The following is a 16352-nucleotide window of genomic DNA, read 5'->3' on the forward strand; positions in this document are numbered from 1 at the left end:
TACTGTTAGGTGGCCTGTACACAACACCCACCAGCGTTTTCTGCCCCTTAGTGTTTCGCAGCTCTACCCATACCGATTCCACATCCTGCAAACTAATGTCCTTCCTTTCCATTGCGTTAATCTCCTCTCTAATCAGCAACGCTACCCCACAACCTTTTCCTTTCTCTCTATCCCTCCTGAATATTGAATATCCCTGGATGTTCAGCTCCCAGCCTTGGTCACCCTGGAGCCATGTCTCCGTGATCCCAACAATATCATAGTCATTAATAGCTATCTGCACATTCAACTCATCCACCTTATTACGAATGCTCCTTGCATTGAGACACAAAGCCTTCAGGCTTGTTTTTACAACACTCTTACCCCTTATACAATTTTGTTGAAAAGTGGCCCTTTTTGATTTTTGCCCTGGATTTTCCGGCCTGCCACTTTTACTTTTCACCTTGCTACCTATTGCTTCTACCCTCATTTTACACCCCCCCCTGTCTCTACGCTCACACATTTAAGAAACCCTTTCCCTTTAACTGCATCCTCCACTAGCTCATTCGACACCCCACCCCCCTTATTCAGTTTAAAACCACCCGTGTAGCAGTGGCAAACCTGCCTGCCAGAATGCTGGTCCCACACCTGTTAAGATGCAATCCGTCCCTTTTGTACAGTTCCCCCTTACCCCAAAACAGATCCCAGTGATCTAAGAATCTAAATCCCTGCCCCGTGCACCAGTTCCTCAGCCACACGTTCAGGTCCCGTATCTCCCTGTTCCTGCTCTCGCCAGCACGAGGAACTGGAAGCAAACCGGAGATAACAACCCTGGAGGTCCTGCTTTTCAGCATTTTTCCAAGCTCTCTAAAGTCACGCTGCAGAATATTCATCCCCTTCTTTCCGACATCGTTTGTGCCGACATGCACTACCACTTCCGGATGTTCACCTTCGCCCTTGAGGATTTTCTGCACATCTGTCCGTGACATCCTGGATCCTGGCACCAGGAAGGCAGCACACCATCCTCGCATCCCGTCTGTTGCCGCAGAAACCCCTGTCCGTACCTCTCACAAGTGGAGTCTCCTACTACAATGGCGTTGCCTGCCTTAGGCCTTTTTGGTTTTGGCTCAACAGCCCTATTCGCATCACAAGCCAGTCCGCCGCCCAGTGTAAACACCTCTTCTGTCCCGACAGCTTCTAAGTGGGTGAACCTGTTCACAAGAGGTACAACCCCCGGGGACGTTGGCATTCCATGCTTCCCTCCCGTTCTCACTGTCTCCCACCTTCTCTCTTCCAGTACCTTAGGTGTAACAATCGTACTGTAGGACTTGTCGAGGAACGACTCCGTTTCTCGGACGAACCGGAGGTCATCCACTTGCTTCTCCAGTTCCCCAACACGGCCCTTCAGGAGCTCTACCTGGATGCACTTTTCGCATTTGTAGCAGCCAGAGGCACCAGCGGTGTCCTTGACCTCCCACATACTGCAACCATCACACTGAATCAGCTTGCCTGACATCTCCTTCTTTCGTCTCTCCCTCTGCAGTGTTTTGCGTAGTCTCCTCTCCCAAGACTCTCGAGCCAAAGACTCACACTTCACTCACAAGGCCGCTCACTCACTGCCGCTCCCTAAGAGCAGTCTTACTTAAATTGACTGATAAATTGCCTGATTTACCAATTTGCAAACCAAATTCCTCAGTTTTCAACTGTTTTCCCAGCACTGACTCACTTCTCTCCTCCCAATTGGGCTAGAGCCAATCAGTCGTATCTCTTGCTAATCTCCCACTGCTGCTGCTGTTGTTGCTCGCAAAGCTACAGCAGTTCTGAGTCAAGTCTGCCTGTCCTTGACCTGTACTTAAACTGTTTTCACTTCTCTCCTCCCACTTGGGCTAGAGCCAATCAGTGGTATATCTTGCTAATCTCCTACTGCTGCTGCTGTTGTTGCTCCCAAAGCTACAGCAGTTCTGAGTCAAGTCTGCCTGTCCTTGACCTGTACTTAAACTGTTTTCAATTCTCTCCTCCCACTTGGGCTAGAGCCAATCAGTCGTATCTCTTGCTAATCTCCTTCTGCTGCTGCTGTTGTTGCTCCCAAAGCTACAGCAGTTCTGAGTCAAGTCTGCCTGTCCTTGACCTGTACTTAAACTGTTTTCACTTATCTCCTCCCACTTGGGCTAGAGCCAATCAGTCGTATCTCTTGCTAATCTCCTGCTGCTGCTGCTGTTGTTGCTCCCAAAGCTACAGCAGTTCTGAGTCCCACACCTGATTCCATATACAGTTAACGATGCCCCGGAAGTCCAGACCACACATCATGACTCAGAGCTGCTGTAGTTTTGGAAGCAACAGCAGGAGAAGTTTAGCAAGAGATAAGACTGATTGGCTCTAGCCCAAGTGGGAGGAGAGAAGTGAGTCAGTGCAGGGAAAACAGTTGAAAACTGAGGAATTTGGTTTGTAGATTGGTAAATTAGGCAATTTACCAGTCAATATAAGCAAGACTGCTCTTGGGGAGCGGCAGTGAGGAGCGGCCTTGTGAGGGAAGAGCCCTGTGAGTAAAGTGTGAGTCTTTGGCTCGAGAGACTTCGGCGAGGAAGCTGAGCGGAGGAGGCTACGCAATACGCTTGAGAGGGAGAGACGAAAGAAGGAGATGTCAGGCAAGCTGATTCAGTGCGATGCTTGCAGTATGTGGGAGGTCAAGGACACCGCTGGTACCTCTGGCTGCTACAAATGCTAGAAGTGCATCCAGGTAGAGCTCCTGAAGAACCGTGTTGGGGAACTGGAGAAGCAAGTGGATGAACTCAGGTCCGTCCGAGAAACGGAGTCGTTCCTCGACAAGTCCTACAGTAAGATTGTTACACCTAAGGTACTGGAAGAGAGACGAAGGGAGACAGTGAGAAAGGGAGGGAAGCATGGAATGCCAACGTCCCCGGGTGTTGTACCTCTTGTGAACAGGTTCACCCACTTAGAAGCTGTCGGGACAGAAAACGTTTTTACACTGAGCGGCGGACTGGCTTGCGATGCGAATAGGGTTGTTGAGCCAAAACCAAAAAGGCCTAAGTCAGGCAACGCCATTGTAGTGGGAGACTCCATTGTGAGGGGTACGGACAGGGGTTTCTGTGGCACAGACGAGATTCGAGGAAGGGGTGCTGCCTTCCTGGTGCCAGGATCCAGGATGTCACGGACAGAGTGCAGAAATCCTCAAGGGCGAAGGTGAACGACCGGAAGTGGTAGTGCATGTCGGCACAAACGATGTCGGAAAGAAAGGGATGAATATTCTGCAGTGTGGAATTAGAGAGCTCGGAAAAATGCTGAAAATGCAGGGTTGTTATCTCCGGTTTGCTTACAGTTCCACGTGCTGGCGAGAGTAGGAACAGGGAGATACGGGACCTGAACGTGTGGCTGAGGAACTTGTGCACGGGGCAGGGATTTAGATTCTTAGATTACTGGGATCTGTTTTGGGGTAAGGGGGAACTGTACAAAAGGGACGGATTGCATCTTAACAGGTGGGGGACCAGCATTCTGGCAGGCAGGTTTGCCACTGCTACACGGGTGGTTTTAAACTGAATAAGGGGGGTGGGGTGTCGAATGGGATAGTTGAGGATGGAGTTAAAGGGAAAGGGTTTCTTAAATGTGTGAGCGTAGAGACAGAGGGGTGTAAAATGAGGGTAGAAGCAATAGGTAGCAAGGTGAAATGTGGAAGGCAGACAAATTCAGGGCAATAAACAAAAAGGGCCACTTTTCAACATAATAGTATAAGGGTAAGAGTGTTGGAAAAACAAGCCTGAAGACTTTGTGTCTCAATGCAAGGAGCATTCGTAATAAGGTGGATGAGTTGAATGTGCAGATAGCTATTAATGACCATGATATAGTTGGGATCACGGAGACATGGCTCCAGGGTGACCAAGGCTGGGAGCTGAACATCCAGGGATATTCAATATTCAGGAGGGATAGACAGAAAGGGAAAGAAGGTGGGGTAGCGTTGCTGGTTAGAGTGCAGATTAACGCAATAGAAAGGAAGGACATTAGCTTGGTGGATGTGGAATCGATATGGGTAGAGCTGCGAAACACCAAGGGGCAGAAATCTCTAGTGGGAGTTGTGTACAGGCCACCTAACAGTAGTAGTGGAGTTGGGGATGGCATCAAACAGGAAATTAGAAATGCGTGCAACAAAGGTAAAACAGTTAAAATGGGCGACTTCAATCTACATGTAGATTGGGTGAATCAAATTGGGAAGGGTGCTGAAGAAGAGGATTTCTTGGAATGTATGCGGGATAGTTTTCTAAACCAACATGTAAAGGAACCAACGAGAGAGCAGGCTATTCTAGTTTGGGTATTGAGCAATGAGGAAGCGTTAGTTAGCAGTCTTGATGCGCGTGGCCCCTTGGGCAAGAGTGACCATAATATGGTTGAGTTCTTCATTAGGATGGAGAGTGACATTGTTAAGCAGGAACAAGGGTCCTGAACTTAAAGAAAGGTAACTTTGAGGGTATGAGACGTGAATTGGCCAAGATAGACTGGCAATTGATTCTTAATGGATGACGGTGGATATGCAATGGAAGGCATTTAAAGACTGCATGGATGAACTACAACAATTGTTCATCCCAGTTTGGCAAAAAAATAAATCAGGGTAGGTAGTGCATCCGTGGATAACAAGGGAAATCAGGGATAGTATCAAAACAAAAGATGAAGCGTACAAATTAGCCAGAAAAAGCAGCCTACCAGAGGACTGGGAGAAATTCAGTGTCCAGCAGAGGTGGACAATGGGCTTAATTAGGAAAGGGAAAATAGGTTATGTATGAAAACCGGCAGGGAACATTATAACTGACTCCAAAAGATGTTATAGATATGTGCAGAAAAAAAGATTAGTTAAAACAAATGTAGGTCCCTTGCAGTCAGGAACATGTGAATTGATCATGGGGAACAAGGACATGGCAGACCAATTGAATAACTACGTTGGTTCTGTCTTCACTAAGGATGACATATATAATCTGCCGGAAATAGCAGGGGACCGGGGGTCAAATGAGATGGAGGAACTGAGTGAAATCCAGTTTAGCCGGGAAGTGGTGTTAGGTAAATTGAATGGATTAAAGGCCGATAAATCCCCAGGGCCATATAGGCTGCATCCCAGAGTACATAAGGAAGTAGCTCCAGAAATAATGGATGCATTAGTGATAATTTTTCAAAACTCTTTAGATTCTGGAGTAGTTCCAGAGGATTGGAGGGTAGCTAATGTAACCCCACTTTTTAAAAAGTGAGGGAGAGAGAAAACGGCGAATTACAGATCAGTTAGTCTAACATCGGTATTCGGGAAACTGCTAGAGTCAGTTATTAAAGACGGGATAGCAGCATATTTGAAAAGTGGTGAAATAATTGGACAAAGTCAGCATGGATTTACCAAAGATAAATCATGTCTGACGAATGTTAGATAATTTTTCGAGGATGTAACTAGTAGAGTGGATAGGGGAGAACCAGTGGATGTATTATATCTGGACTTTCAGAATACTTTCGACAATGTCCCCCATAAGAGATTAGTATACAAACTTAAAGCACACGGTATTGGAGGTTCAGTATTGATGTGGATAGAGAACTGGCTGACAAACAGGAAGCAAAGAGTAGGAGTAAACGGGTCCTTTTCACAATGGCAGGCAGTGACTAGTGGTGTACCGCAAGGCTCAGTGCAGGGACCCCAGCTATTTAAAGTATATATTAATGATTTGGATGAGGGAAATGAATGCAACATCTCCAAGTTTGCGGATGACACTAAGCTGGGGGGCAGTGTTAGCTGTGCGGATGATGCTAGGAGGCTGTAAGGTGAATTTGATCTGCCCACTCCAAGGTGACTTGGAGTGGGCAAATGCATTGCAGATGCAGTATAATGTGGATCAATGTGAGGTTATCCACTTTGGTGGCAAACACAGGAAAACAGACTATTATCTGAATGGTGGCCGATTAGGAAAGGGGAGATGCAAAATGACCTGGGTGTCATGGAACACCAGTCATTGAAAGTAGGTGCAGCAGACAATGAATAAAGCGATTGTCATGCTAGCATTGTTAGCAACATGATTTGACTATCGGAACAGGGAGGTTCTACTGCAGTTGTACAGGGTCTTGATGAGACCACACCTGGAGTATTGCGTACAGTTTTGGTCTCCTAATCTGAGAAAAGACATTCTTGCCATAGAGTGAGTACAGAGAAGGTTAACCAGACTGATTCCTGGGATGTCCGGACTTTCATATGAAGAAAGACTGGATAGACTCGGCTTGTACTCGCTAGAATTTAGAAGATTGATGGGGGATCTTATAGACACGTACAAAATCCTTAAGGGGTTGGATACGCTAGATGCAGGAGGATTGTTCCCGATGTTGGGGAAGTCCAGAACAAGGGGTCACAGTTTAAGGATAAGGGGGTAATCTTGTAGAACCGAGATGAGAAAAAAAAATTCACACAGTGAATGATGAATCTGTGGAATTCTCCGCCACAGAAGGTCGTTGAGGCCAGTTCATTGGCTATATTTAAGAGAGAGTTAGATGTGGCCCTTGTGGCTAAAGGGGTCAGGGGGTGTGCAGAGAAGACAGGTACAGGATACTGAGTTGGATGATCAGCCATGATCATATTGAATGGCGGCGCATGCTCTAAGGGCCGAATGGCCTACTCCTGCATCATATTTTCTATGTTTCTATGTGTCTACGTTACTGATATTTCCCCTCTTTGACGACTGATAGATGATGACATATGCGAAGGTCCCCCCCTTCCGCTATTAATGGTTAGGCTATCAAATGCGATCTTCATGTTGAAGTCATACTAAGGGTTTTCCCTCACACTTTCGTAGGAGTGGGGCTCCTCTCTCTTAGGAGCTTCGCAATGTCCCCAAACTGACGCGTCTCAGACTCGGGAAGACCACTATCTTTACTGCGAAGTATAGCATCAGGTGTCCGGTTATGTTTCGGCAGGTCCGGCCACTGTTTGACAGTTGTCTGGAGTTTGTTCCTACTGTACTTGTTTGCTTTCAGAAATTCCCGAATGTGCCAGATACCGGCCCAAAAAGACACAGCACCGGAATTCAGACCTTCTGCCAACCCACTGATACACGAAGCAGCATCTTCCTCTTCACTACGCTCAAGCTCTGAGTTCGGAGGGCTGCAGCCCAGGACAAGAAGTCTCTGCAGTGAGTAGTGCGTTCGGCCGAACGCACTATGGGAACTTCACTCGTCCCCCTGCAGGAACTATACATCAGGAGGTGCAACTCTGGAGCCAATGAGATCATGGGATACCCCTTGCACCCCTGCAAAGGACTGTTCCAGCTGCTACGGTCAGGCAAACGCCTCCGTTGCCATGCTGTGAGAACGGAGAGGTTGAGAAGGAGTTTCTTCCCAGAGGCCATTCGGACTGTAAACTCCTATCTCACCAGGGACTAACGTTACTGAACCTTTTTCCTTCCTCCCTCAATATTTAATATGTAAAAGAATATGTGATTCTGTTTGTAGTTTGTTTGGTTGTTCGTTTGGTTTTTTTTGTTGCACAAAGTCCGCGAGCATTGCCATTTTTCATTTCACTGCACATCTCGTATGTGTATTTGCGAATAAACTTGACTTGACTTGACTTGACTTGACTTGACTTCCACGGGTACAAAGAACACCGACTGTGAGCCACTTCTTCAGAGCTAGGGCCACATCCTGCCGTGAATTTCATATAATCTCACACTTCCCCCATGCAACCTCGGAGGAGGCAATCTCATCCTTCTGGAAAAGATCATGCAGACCCATTTCGATTGTGTCCCTATTCCACCCGGCTTGGACCGTGATCACGTATTGGATTCTCCCGCAAGTCAACATAAAGCTCCTCCTCGAGTGACCCCGGAGACGCAGCCTAAACGCAGCTGCGTGGCTCCGAGTCCGAGACAGCGCGGCCGCTATCCTGACAGGGCTACAAACTAGCACCGTAGATAACAGCAGTATCTGCTCAAGAGCGATTTTTGAGTCAGTCTCAGCAGAAGTCTTTCTCTCCAGCCGAGCAAGTAAATACCCCCACGACCATTTTATCTGCCGAGAACATCTCTTGGGAAGCTTTTCTCAGGCCTTCCGAGCCTCCGGTATCTGCCGGATTCGAAAAGTACCTCTTCGTTTAAGCCCAGGCGACCTGCTCTGGGCACATCCGCACGGGAGCAGGGTTACAGTGCTAGAAACGATATAAACACCGCCACTTTCCGACTCCCGGTCTCCAGGTACGAGTGTCAATCCACCAGCCACTGCTGCTCTCGCTGCCCTCCAGAAAAGCGCTGGAATTTCCGCACTGAATGGAGATATCCTTTAAAAAGAAAAGTTTCCGCAGTCCAACGTTATATCAGACTTCGAACTCTCGCTGTCTCTGTCCCACTTCCTCCGACAAAAGACTTTTGAAAGGTCGTTTCGAAACTTCTCAGCGTCTGAGCAGAGATTGACACCACCCCGTGGAGCCTGGCGGCCGTGGATCTACGGAGAGAAGGTGACGTTTCGGGTCGAGACCCTTCGGCAGACTGATGTGCGGGTGGGGGTGCGGGAAGAAGAATGGAAGAGGCGGAGACAGTGGGCTGGGAAGGGGAGGGGATGGAGAGAGAAAGCAGGGACTACCTGAAATTGGAGGTCAATGTTCATACCGCTGGGGTGTAAACTACCCAGCGAAATATGAGGTGCCGCTCCTCCAATTTGCGGTGGGACTCACTATGTTCTGGGCCTCCTCAATTGCCAGAATGAGTTACGTAGATTAAGGCACAATAATTAAGCCAGCTCCCCTCATGGTCCGTTCAGTGAGTCCCATAATGTTGGCAGAGTTGACATATGGACAACTGGAGGAGTGTATTATCACTTAATTTATTAGCCGTTGGTTTGTGAACGACAGAGTGCAGGAGCAATGTTTGTTTTTAGAACAAGATATCTTCATTTTAATTCATAATTGACAGAATATTTTATTTTCTTCACAGTTTACGAGGGAAGAGGAGAAATAGGTAGATACAAAGTTAACCCTCCACCAGCCCCAATTTTGTAGTATCAGGGGAACATTATGCGGCTTGCCGCCTCTTGAGTGCAAATGAACAGCAGGCAGTATCTCTACAGGAAAAGGATAGATGACGTTCCTGGTCAGGATCCTTCTTCCGTCTGAAAGTAGGGCGAGGCCACTGGGTGCAAGAGTAGGCCAGAACGAGGCAGGGAAGGCAACACATGACTAGGAAATGAATGAGCCCATAATGGCCCATTTTTGGCTGTGGAATAAGTGGTAACAAACAACTACAAAGATGCGAGCAGGACAACTAGTGTGATGACTATGTTGGGGGAGAGGGGGAGAGAAAGGGAGTCAAGCGACATACGAGATGCTGTTCCTCCATTTTGTGCGTGGCCTCGCTCTCACAGTTGATGAGGACAACGACAGAATGGTTTATATGGGAATGGGAAGAGGTGTTAAAATGTTTGCCCACCGGGAGAACGTAAAGGCAAATGCGGAAATTGATTTATTACCGTACATGGGAGCCACAGAGTCATAGAGTGATACAGTGTGGTATCAGGACCTTCGGCCCAACTCGCCCACATCGGCCAACAATATCCCAGATACACCAGTCCCACTTGCATGCGCTTGGTCCATATCCTTCCAAATCTCACCTATCCAAGTAACTTTCGAACTGTTGATTAAACGACGGCACAACTACCCAGGCACAACTACCTCTTGTCGCAGCTTGTTCCGTACAACCACCACCCTTTGTGTGAAAATGTTTCCCCACCGAATCCGATTAAATATGTTTCCCTTCTCCTTGATCCTATGTCCTCTGGTCGTCGATTCACTGGGCAAACGATATCGGTGCATCTAACCGATATATTCACCTCATGATTTTGTATTTCTGGCACTCCTCACCTATAGCTCTACTTTCGATAGAAGTTTTCCGCATACAGAAGATATTTTAATCACGGTATCTGTATGAACATTTACGCAAATGCATTCGCTGAACGTTAAACTCCTGCCCGCCCGTCTCGCCGGGCGCCTGGGGATTTGAAAGTGACGTGAAACAACGTGTGGCAGTTGGGATATCCACAGTGTAGGAACGTCGAGTAAAAACTCACCCTATTCAAGATATATATTCTTGGGTACCGGATCCTAAATCAAGCGAGTGGTGTTCGTGACGCTGTAGTCCAGATATATTACACAGGGATTACCACATTCCGTTAACATTCCTGAATAATTGGTTCCGTGTTTGTCAAAGCACACCTGCCTGCGTGTGGGAGATCACTCTGCTCTTAGCTCTGTTTCTTAGCGGGAACCGGTCGACCCACCGAGGTTTGGGGAGCAAGGACAGTTACTGGTTGGTCTGAAACTCCTGGAATAATTGGACAGCGATTCTAATGGTTGCCGGGCAAATCGCGGTGAGAACGGTTCTTGTACTGCGATCATCGAGAGACGGGGCACTGTGGATTCATGGACCACACACTATCAGGAAGGGACTGGGACTACGGTGACGGTCACAGCCGGTAAGTACCATAAAGCTCTCTTATCCACGGTTGTTCTTGGAAATATTCAGTTCCCTTTAATATTGGATCACGAGGCATCAATTGCTTTCCAATTGAAACAGATTCTAGTGCCAGAAACTTGGGCTAGATGTTACGGTACACGTGAGTCCAATGAGAGGATATGTCGGGCTCCCCGGGAGCACAACGTGAATCAGGTTGAAGAATAGCTACTTCCCCAAAACCATCAGGATCGGGAACACCCTACCGTGCTAACCACAGCTATGAAAGTCTATGCAGACACAATTAAATGCGGATGCTGACATCGGATTCTGAAGTCTAGATGCCAAATGTCGGCTATCAATGTTCTCCTGAAATGCTGCCTGACCCGCGGAGTTATTCCTACCACCAAACCGCCGGCTTGCTCCAAAACACTATGCCAATTCACCCTCTTGGTCTACAAGTTACTGCAGCACTTTGTGTTCATAAACTTTTCATAATTGTCTCTGGTTCTACAAAGGATTTGTTTTTTTTGGTTGCTCTGGGATTGTGGCCATTAATTGATGCAGTTCGTTTTTATATCATTATGTGAGGAATGGGGTGATCGTACGGAATCATTGGAGAATAGATCGGGTAAATACGCAGAGTCTCTTGTGCAGAGTAGCTGAGCCGAAGACCGGCGGACGCTGGTTTAAGCTGAAGGGGAAAATTTATTAGGATTTCAGGGGTAACGTTTTCACATGGAGGGTAGTGGGTGAACAGAACAAGTTGCCAGAGTACATAGTTGAAGCTGGCACTTACCCACTGTTTAAGAATCAGTTAGGCAAGTACTTGGACAGGCCAGGTTTGTATGGATTTGGACGAAACGCGGGCAGGTGGCACTAATGTAGCTGTGGCATGTTGGCCGGCTTGGGCAACGTGAGCCGAAGAGACTGTTTCCGCGTTATATCTCCCCATGACTCTATGACTCTGTTATCTGATAACGCATATTGCATTTCTGGGCCTGTGTGGATCTACAAGTAAGAATGTCACTGTTCCGTTGTGGGCACAGAATACATTTCATCACCCTGGAATCGTTACTTTTGATTCTAACGGGTAATGACTGTTGGCCTTAACAACTATGCCCACATCCAAAACAAAGACAAAGACCATAAGGGATAGAAGCAGAGTTAGGCCATTGGCCCCTCGTGGAAATTGAAATCCTCCGTTGGAAGTGAAAACGAGAAGTGCGTGGGTGAAGAATGCGATATGTAGCAACGGTCAGTTCAGAGAAAAGTGGGAAGGTATCCGAGTTTGGAGCGTGAGGACGAAATACCGATGTCAATGCTGCTCAAATCTCAATCAGAGTGATCAGAGTGATCAGAAATTTTCCTTCTCAAGTCCAGAGTGTGTAGGCTTGGAGTTAGCAAACGCATCTTATGCGCGACCGAATGACCCCCCAAATAATTCGCGTAAACCTCCGCTTGGCAATCTCCAAAGCCACCATATCCTTCCTCAGATACGGGACCGAAAACTGCTCGCGATATTCCAAATGTGATCAAATCAGTGCCTAAAAAACATCTACCATTTACATTAGATCCGTGTTTTTATATTCTAGTCATCTCGAAATTAATGCTAACATTTAATTTGTCTCCCTGAACGACGATTCACACTGCAAATCCACATTTTGGAATCCCCGCACCAACATTCCCAAGTCCCTTTGCACCTCCATTTTTGAATCCTCTCCCCATTTAAAAAATAGTCGACGCCGTTATTCCTTCCGCCAAAGTGCATGCCCGTATAGTGTGCTGTGTAGTATTCCATCTGCCACTTATTTGCCCCCCCCCCCTTCCAACCTGTTCTAGTAACTCTGCAGACTCCATGCTTACTCAACACTACCTGCCACTTCACCTATGTTAGGCATCGTCCGCGATATCAGCCGCAAAAGCCATCAATTCCATCATCCAGATCGTAAACATACGACGGGAAAAGTAGTGAGCCCAACATTGACCCATTAGTCAAAGGCAGCAAGCGGAAAATATCACGTTTATTCCAATATTTTGCCCTGCAACGAAAGCCTATCCTCTGTCCATGCTGATACCTTATCTCTAACACCAATACTACAATTTTAATTAGCCGCTTCGCGTCCTGCACCAAGAAAGCTGCATTTCTGACTTTCCTTTGTCCACCCTGCTTGTTACTTTCATAAAACAATTTCAACAGATTTGTGGGGCAAGAACCCCCCCCCCCCCCCCCTTGACTAGTCCTCGCTGACTTCGCAGATTTTATCATGTGCTTCAAGATAGCACTGAACTGCATTTTTAATAATCGTTTCAAAAATCTATGACTTCAAACAACTATTGAAGTCATGCTAACCGCCTTATCATTACAACTGGCTTATGAATTTATCACATAAAATCTATGGGATTGATCCACGCCCGCTGTGAGCGAAAGCCTGGGAAACAATCTATTTCTTACTCCGGGAAACAGAGGGAGGTTGGCGGGAGAGTAGATGGGCTGTGAGTGAAGCTGAACCCTCTGTTAACATTCCACAAACTGAAATCAAACGACAGCTGGCAGACCTGTTGAAACGGTTGGCTGGAGGGGGAAATATGAACCGCAAGCAGCAAAATGCGGGCGACCAAGATTGAAAACCAAAACTGTTCTTCAATTAAATGAAAGTAAAACGCAGAAGGACGTGTCCCAGTCAAGGAAAAAAACAACTCTTAATACATAAAGGGCAAAGCATTTATCACGGGTTGTGTAAATTGCACTTTAACGATGACCTTCCAGTTGTTACACACAGAAGGCTGTGGAGACCAAGTCAGGGGAAAAAATAAGGTAGCGACAGGTAGATTTTTGATTAGTCGAGGCGTCAGAGGTTTTGACATTGCGGAGAAGGCAGGAGAATGCGGTTGAGGGTGAATGGCGGATTGGGCCTGATGGGCCGAATTGCATAATTATACTACTATTACATGACCTTGTGACCTTATGCCTTAAATGCCAATACATCTCTGTTGAACCTTGACTATTTCCAGGAAGGGATACACTTCAGTCAAGCTGTGGGGAGAATGACTAGTTCTATTGTTTTAACGCCAAGAACCAATTACAAAATGTTAGAGAACCGACAAAGGTAATTTGTCTCAATCACCGGATCCCGACTCTCTGAATCAGCTCCACTATTATCCTGTGCTCGCTTTGACTGTTCCCACAGCCTGGAATATTTCCAATTTCACTTTCATAATCAGTGTTTGACCTCGCGGATATTCGTCAGTGATTTTCTCCACGGTGGCGCAACGGTAACGGTAGAGGTGCTGCCTAACAGCGCGTTTAGCACTAGAGACCCGAGTTCGATCCCGACTCCGGGTGTTGGCTGCACGGAGTTTGTATGTTCTCCCCATAATCTGTGTGGGTTTTCTCCGAGATCTAGGGTTTCTTCCCACACTCCAAATACGGACAGTTTTGAATGGTTATTGGCGCTCTATAAATGTAAATATTCCATCGTGTGTGTAGGATAATGTTAATGTGCGGGGTTTGCAGGGCGGCGCGGACTTGGTGGGCCGAAGGTCCCGTTTCCGCGCTGTGTCCCTAAACTAAACTGTACTAAACTGAACTAAACTGAACTAATCTAAACTAAACCAAACTATACTAAAGTAAACTAACCTAAACGAAATTATAACTCCACTCGTCGAAGGAACAATTAAAGGATACATAAATAACGTTTCCATACAGTTTGCAAAAATGTGATGAACTACCGAAGTCGGTAACTAGTTTCTCTGTGTGTCACAGTCTCTAACAGTCAATGTTAAAACAATAACTATTCCCCTGTTATTTTCTGCAGATTCCATTTCCGCAGGTTCCCAGAGTCCGCCTCAACAATCCTCTCTTTCTGGTGACACTGCCACCCTTAACTGTGTTTATTCCGGATTCTGCTCGTACACAGTACACTGGTACCGACAGTTCCCAGGACAGGCTCTGGAATTCCTGCTCCAAAGACACACTTCAGGAAAGCAAGATAAGGAAGAGGCTGCGGAAGGTCGTGTTTCTGGTTCTCTCGATCCAGGCCAGAAAATCAGTCAGTTAACGCTGTCTGAAGTTCTGCCGAGCGACGGGGCTGTGTATTACTGTGGGATGAGTCCGCGCATCACACAGTGGCACGGCGCAGTGAGATAGCTGTACCAAAACCTCAGCGTGGCGGAATGCAGGCACACAGCACTGCAGAACATCTGGGGCGCTAACCGAGAACCTTAGTGTAGTATGGATTGATTACACGTTGCGAGGGAAGGAAAGAAAGAGAACGATTTCAAAGATAAATTATATTGGAATTTACAGAAACATAATTAGTCTGGGAAGAGAGAGTGTGTGTGTGTGTGTGTGTGTGTGTGTGTGTGTGTGTGAGAGACAGAGAGACAGAGACAGATACGGAGACGGAGACGGAAACGGAGACGGAGACGGAGACGGAGAGGGAGTGGTAGAGGGAGAGGGGGAGGTGGAGGGGGAGGGGGAGGGAGACGGAGAGGGACAGGGAGAGGGAGAGGGGGAGTGAGAGAGAGAGGGAGAGTGAGAGGGGGAGAAGGAGAGGGAGAGGGAGAGGGAGAGGGAGAGGGAGAGGGAGGAGAGGGAGAGGGGGGGAGGGAGAGGGAGAGGGAGAGAGAGGGGGAGAGGGAGAGGGAGAGAGAGAGGGAGAGAGAGAGGGAGAGGGAGAGGGAGAGGGAGAGGGAGAGGGAGAGGGAGAGGGAGAGGGAGAGGGAGAGGGAGAGGGAGAGGGAGAGGGGCTGAATGTAACCGATATATCTGTGGATAATAGGAGCTACAGTTGAAAATAGGTCCTGACTTTAAATATCAGAGTAGACGTCAGTGGCCAGGTAAACATCTGTCGCCGATTTTTATTATCACCCTTTTTCATACACACGAGCACAACATAAACACGCACAGACTAAAACTGTTTAAACATCTCATTCATCTACTGTTGCCAATTTGTATCAGTATACTTTACGAAGCAGCAGCAGACGTACCAGTATAAAGACTGAGTGACTGCCCACTATTTATGTGCTGGTGGGGGTGCACAATATGCAGAAGGTGGGAGCTGCTCAGTTCCGCACTCGGGAAAAAAATCTCCCACTTCCTTGAACGGAAACTGGCTTAATTATTGTGCCTTAATCGACGTAACCCATTCTGGCCATGGAGGAGGCTCAGAACATGATGAGTCCCACCGCAAATTGGAGTAGCTGCATCTCATATTTCGCTTGGGTAGTTTACACCCCAGCGGTATGAACATTGACTTCTCCAACTTCAGGTAGTCGGTGCTTTCTCCCTCCATCCCTTCCCCTGCCCAGCTCTCCCATAGCTACTGTCTCCGCCTCTTCCATTCTTCTTCCCGCCCTCCCCCCCCACCCCACCCCTACATCAGTCTGCAGAGGGGTCTCGACCCGATAAAGTCACCTATTCCTTCTCCCCATAGATCCACGGTCGCCAGGCTCCGCACCCCCCCCCCCCCCCCCCCCCACTCACCCCGGGACATACCAGAAAACTCGAACATACTCTACCATCAGTCAATACAGCGCGGGGATTTGCCACTCCAGAGTCAACTCCTCTAATGAAAAGGGCTCATCAAGGAGTTCAAACACCTCTCTATCTACAGTCAGTAGACCGTCCCACAAGACCAGCTGAGCCTCCCCGCTGAATCCATCTGCGGAGAACAGAGACCCATAAAAGGACCGAACTAAAGCTAGGAACTTCTCTGGATCTTCAACAGTGGAGCCATCATCCGCGAGCAGCTCGAGGAGCTGTTTGCGGAATCCCCGCCCTTTCTCCAGAGAGAAGAAGCAAGATGATGCCCGTTCCTGATCGTGCAGCATCTGGACCCACGACCTCACGTGAGCATATCGGGACCGCTCAAGCTGCAGGTTCCTCCGTGCTTCCTTCCTCTCATGATACTC

At 47.6% G+C, this 16352-nt stretch overlaps 1 gene segment (V, D, J or C); it reads left to right on the forward strand.

Annotated features, from left to right (window-relative positions):
- Positions 1 to 7230: 7230 nt before the first annotated feature.
- On the forward strand, positions 7231 to 14586 carry LOC116981477. The segment is given in 3 exon segments: positions 7231 to 7277; positions 10325 to 10458; positions 14255 to 14586. Coding segments are annotated over 3 exon segments (513 nt in total).
- The last annotated feature ends 1766 nt before the right edge of the window (positions 14587 to 16352 follow it).

The sequence above is a fragment of the Amblyraja radiata genome, chromosome 15 (genome assembly GCF_010909765.2).
Source record: "Amblyraja radiata isolate CabotCenter1 chromosome 15, sAmbRad1.1.pri, whole genome shotgun sequence".
Taxonomy (NCBI): Eukaryota; Metazoa; Chordata; class Chondrichthyes; order Rajiformes; family Rajidae; genus Amblyraja; species Amblyraja radiata.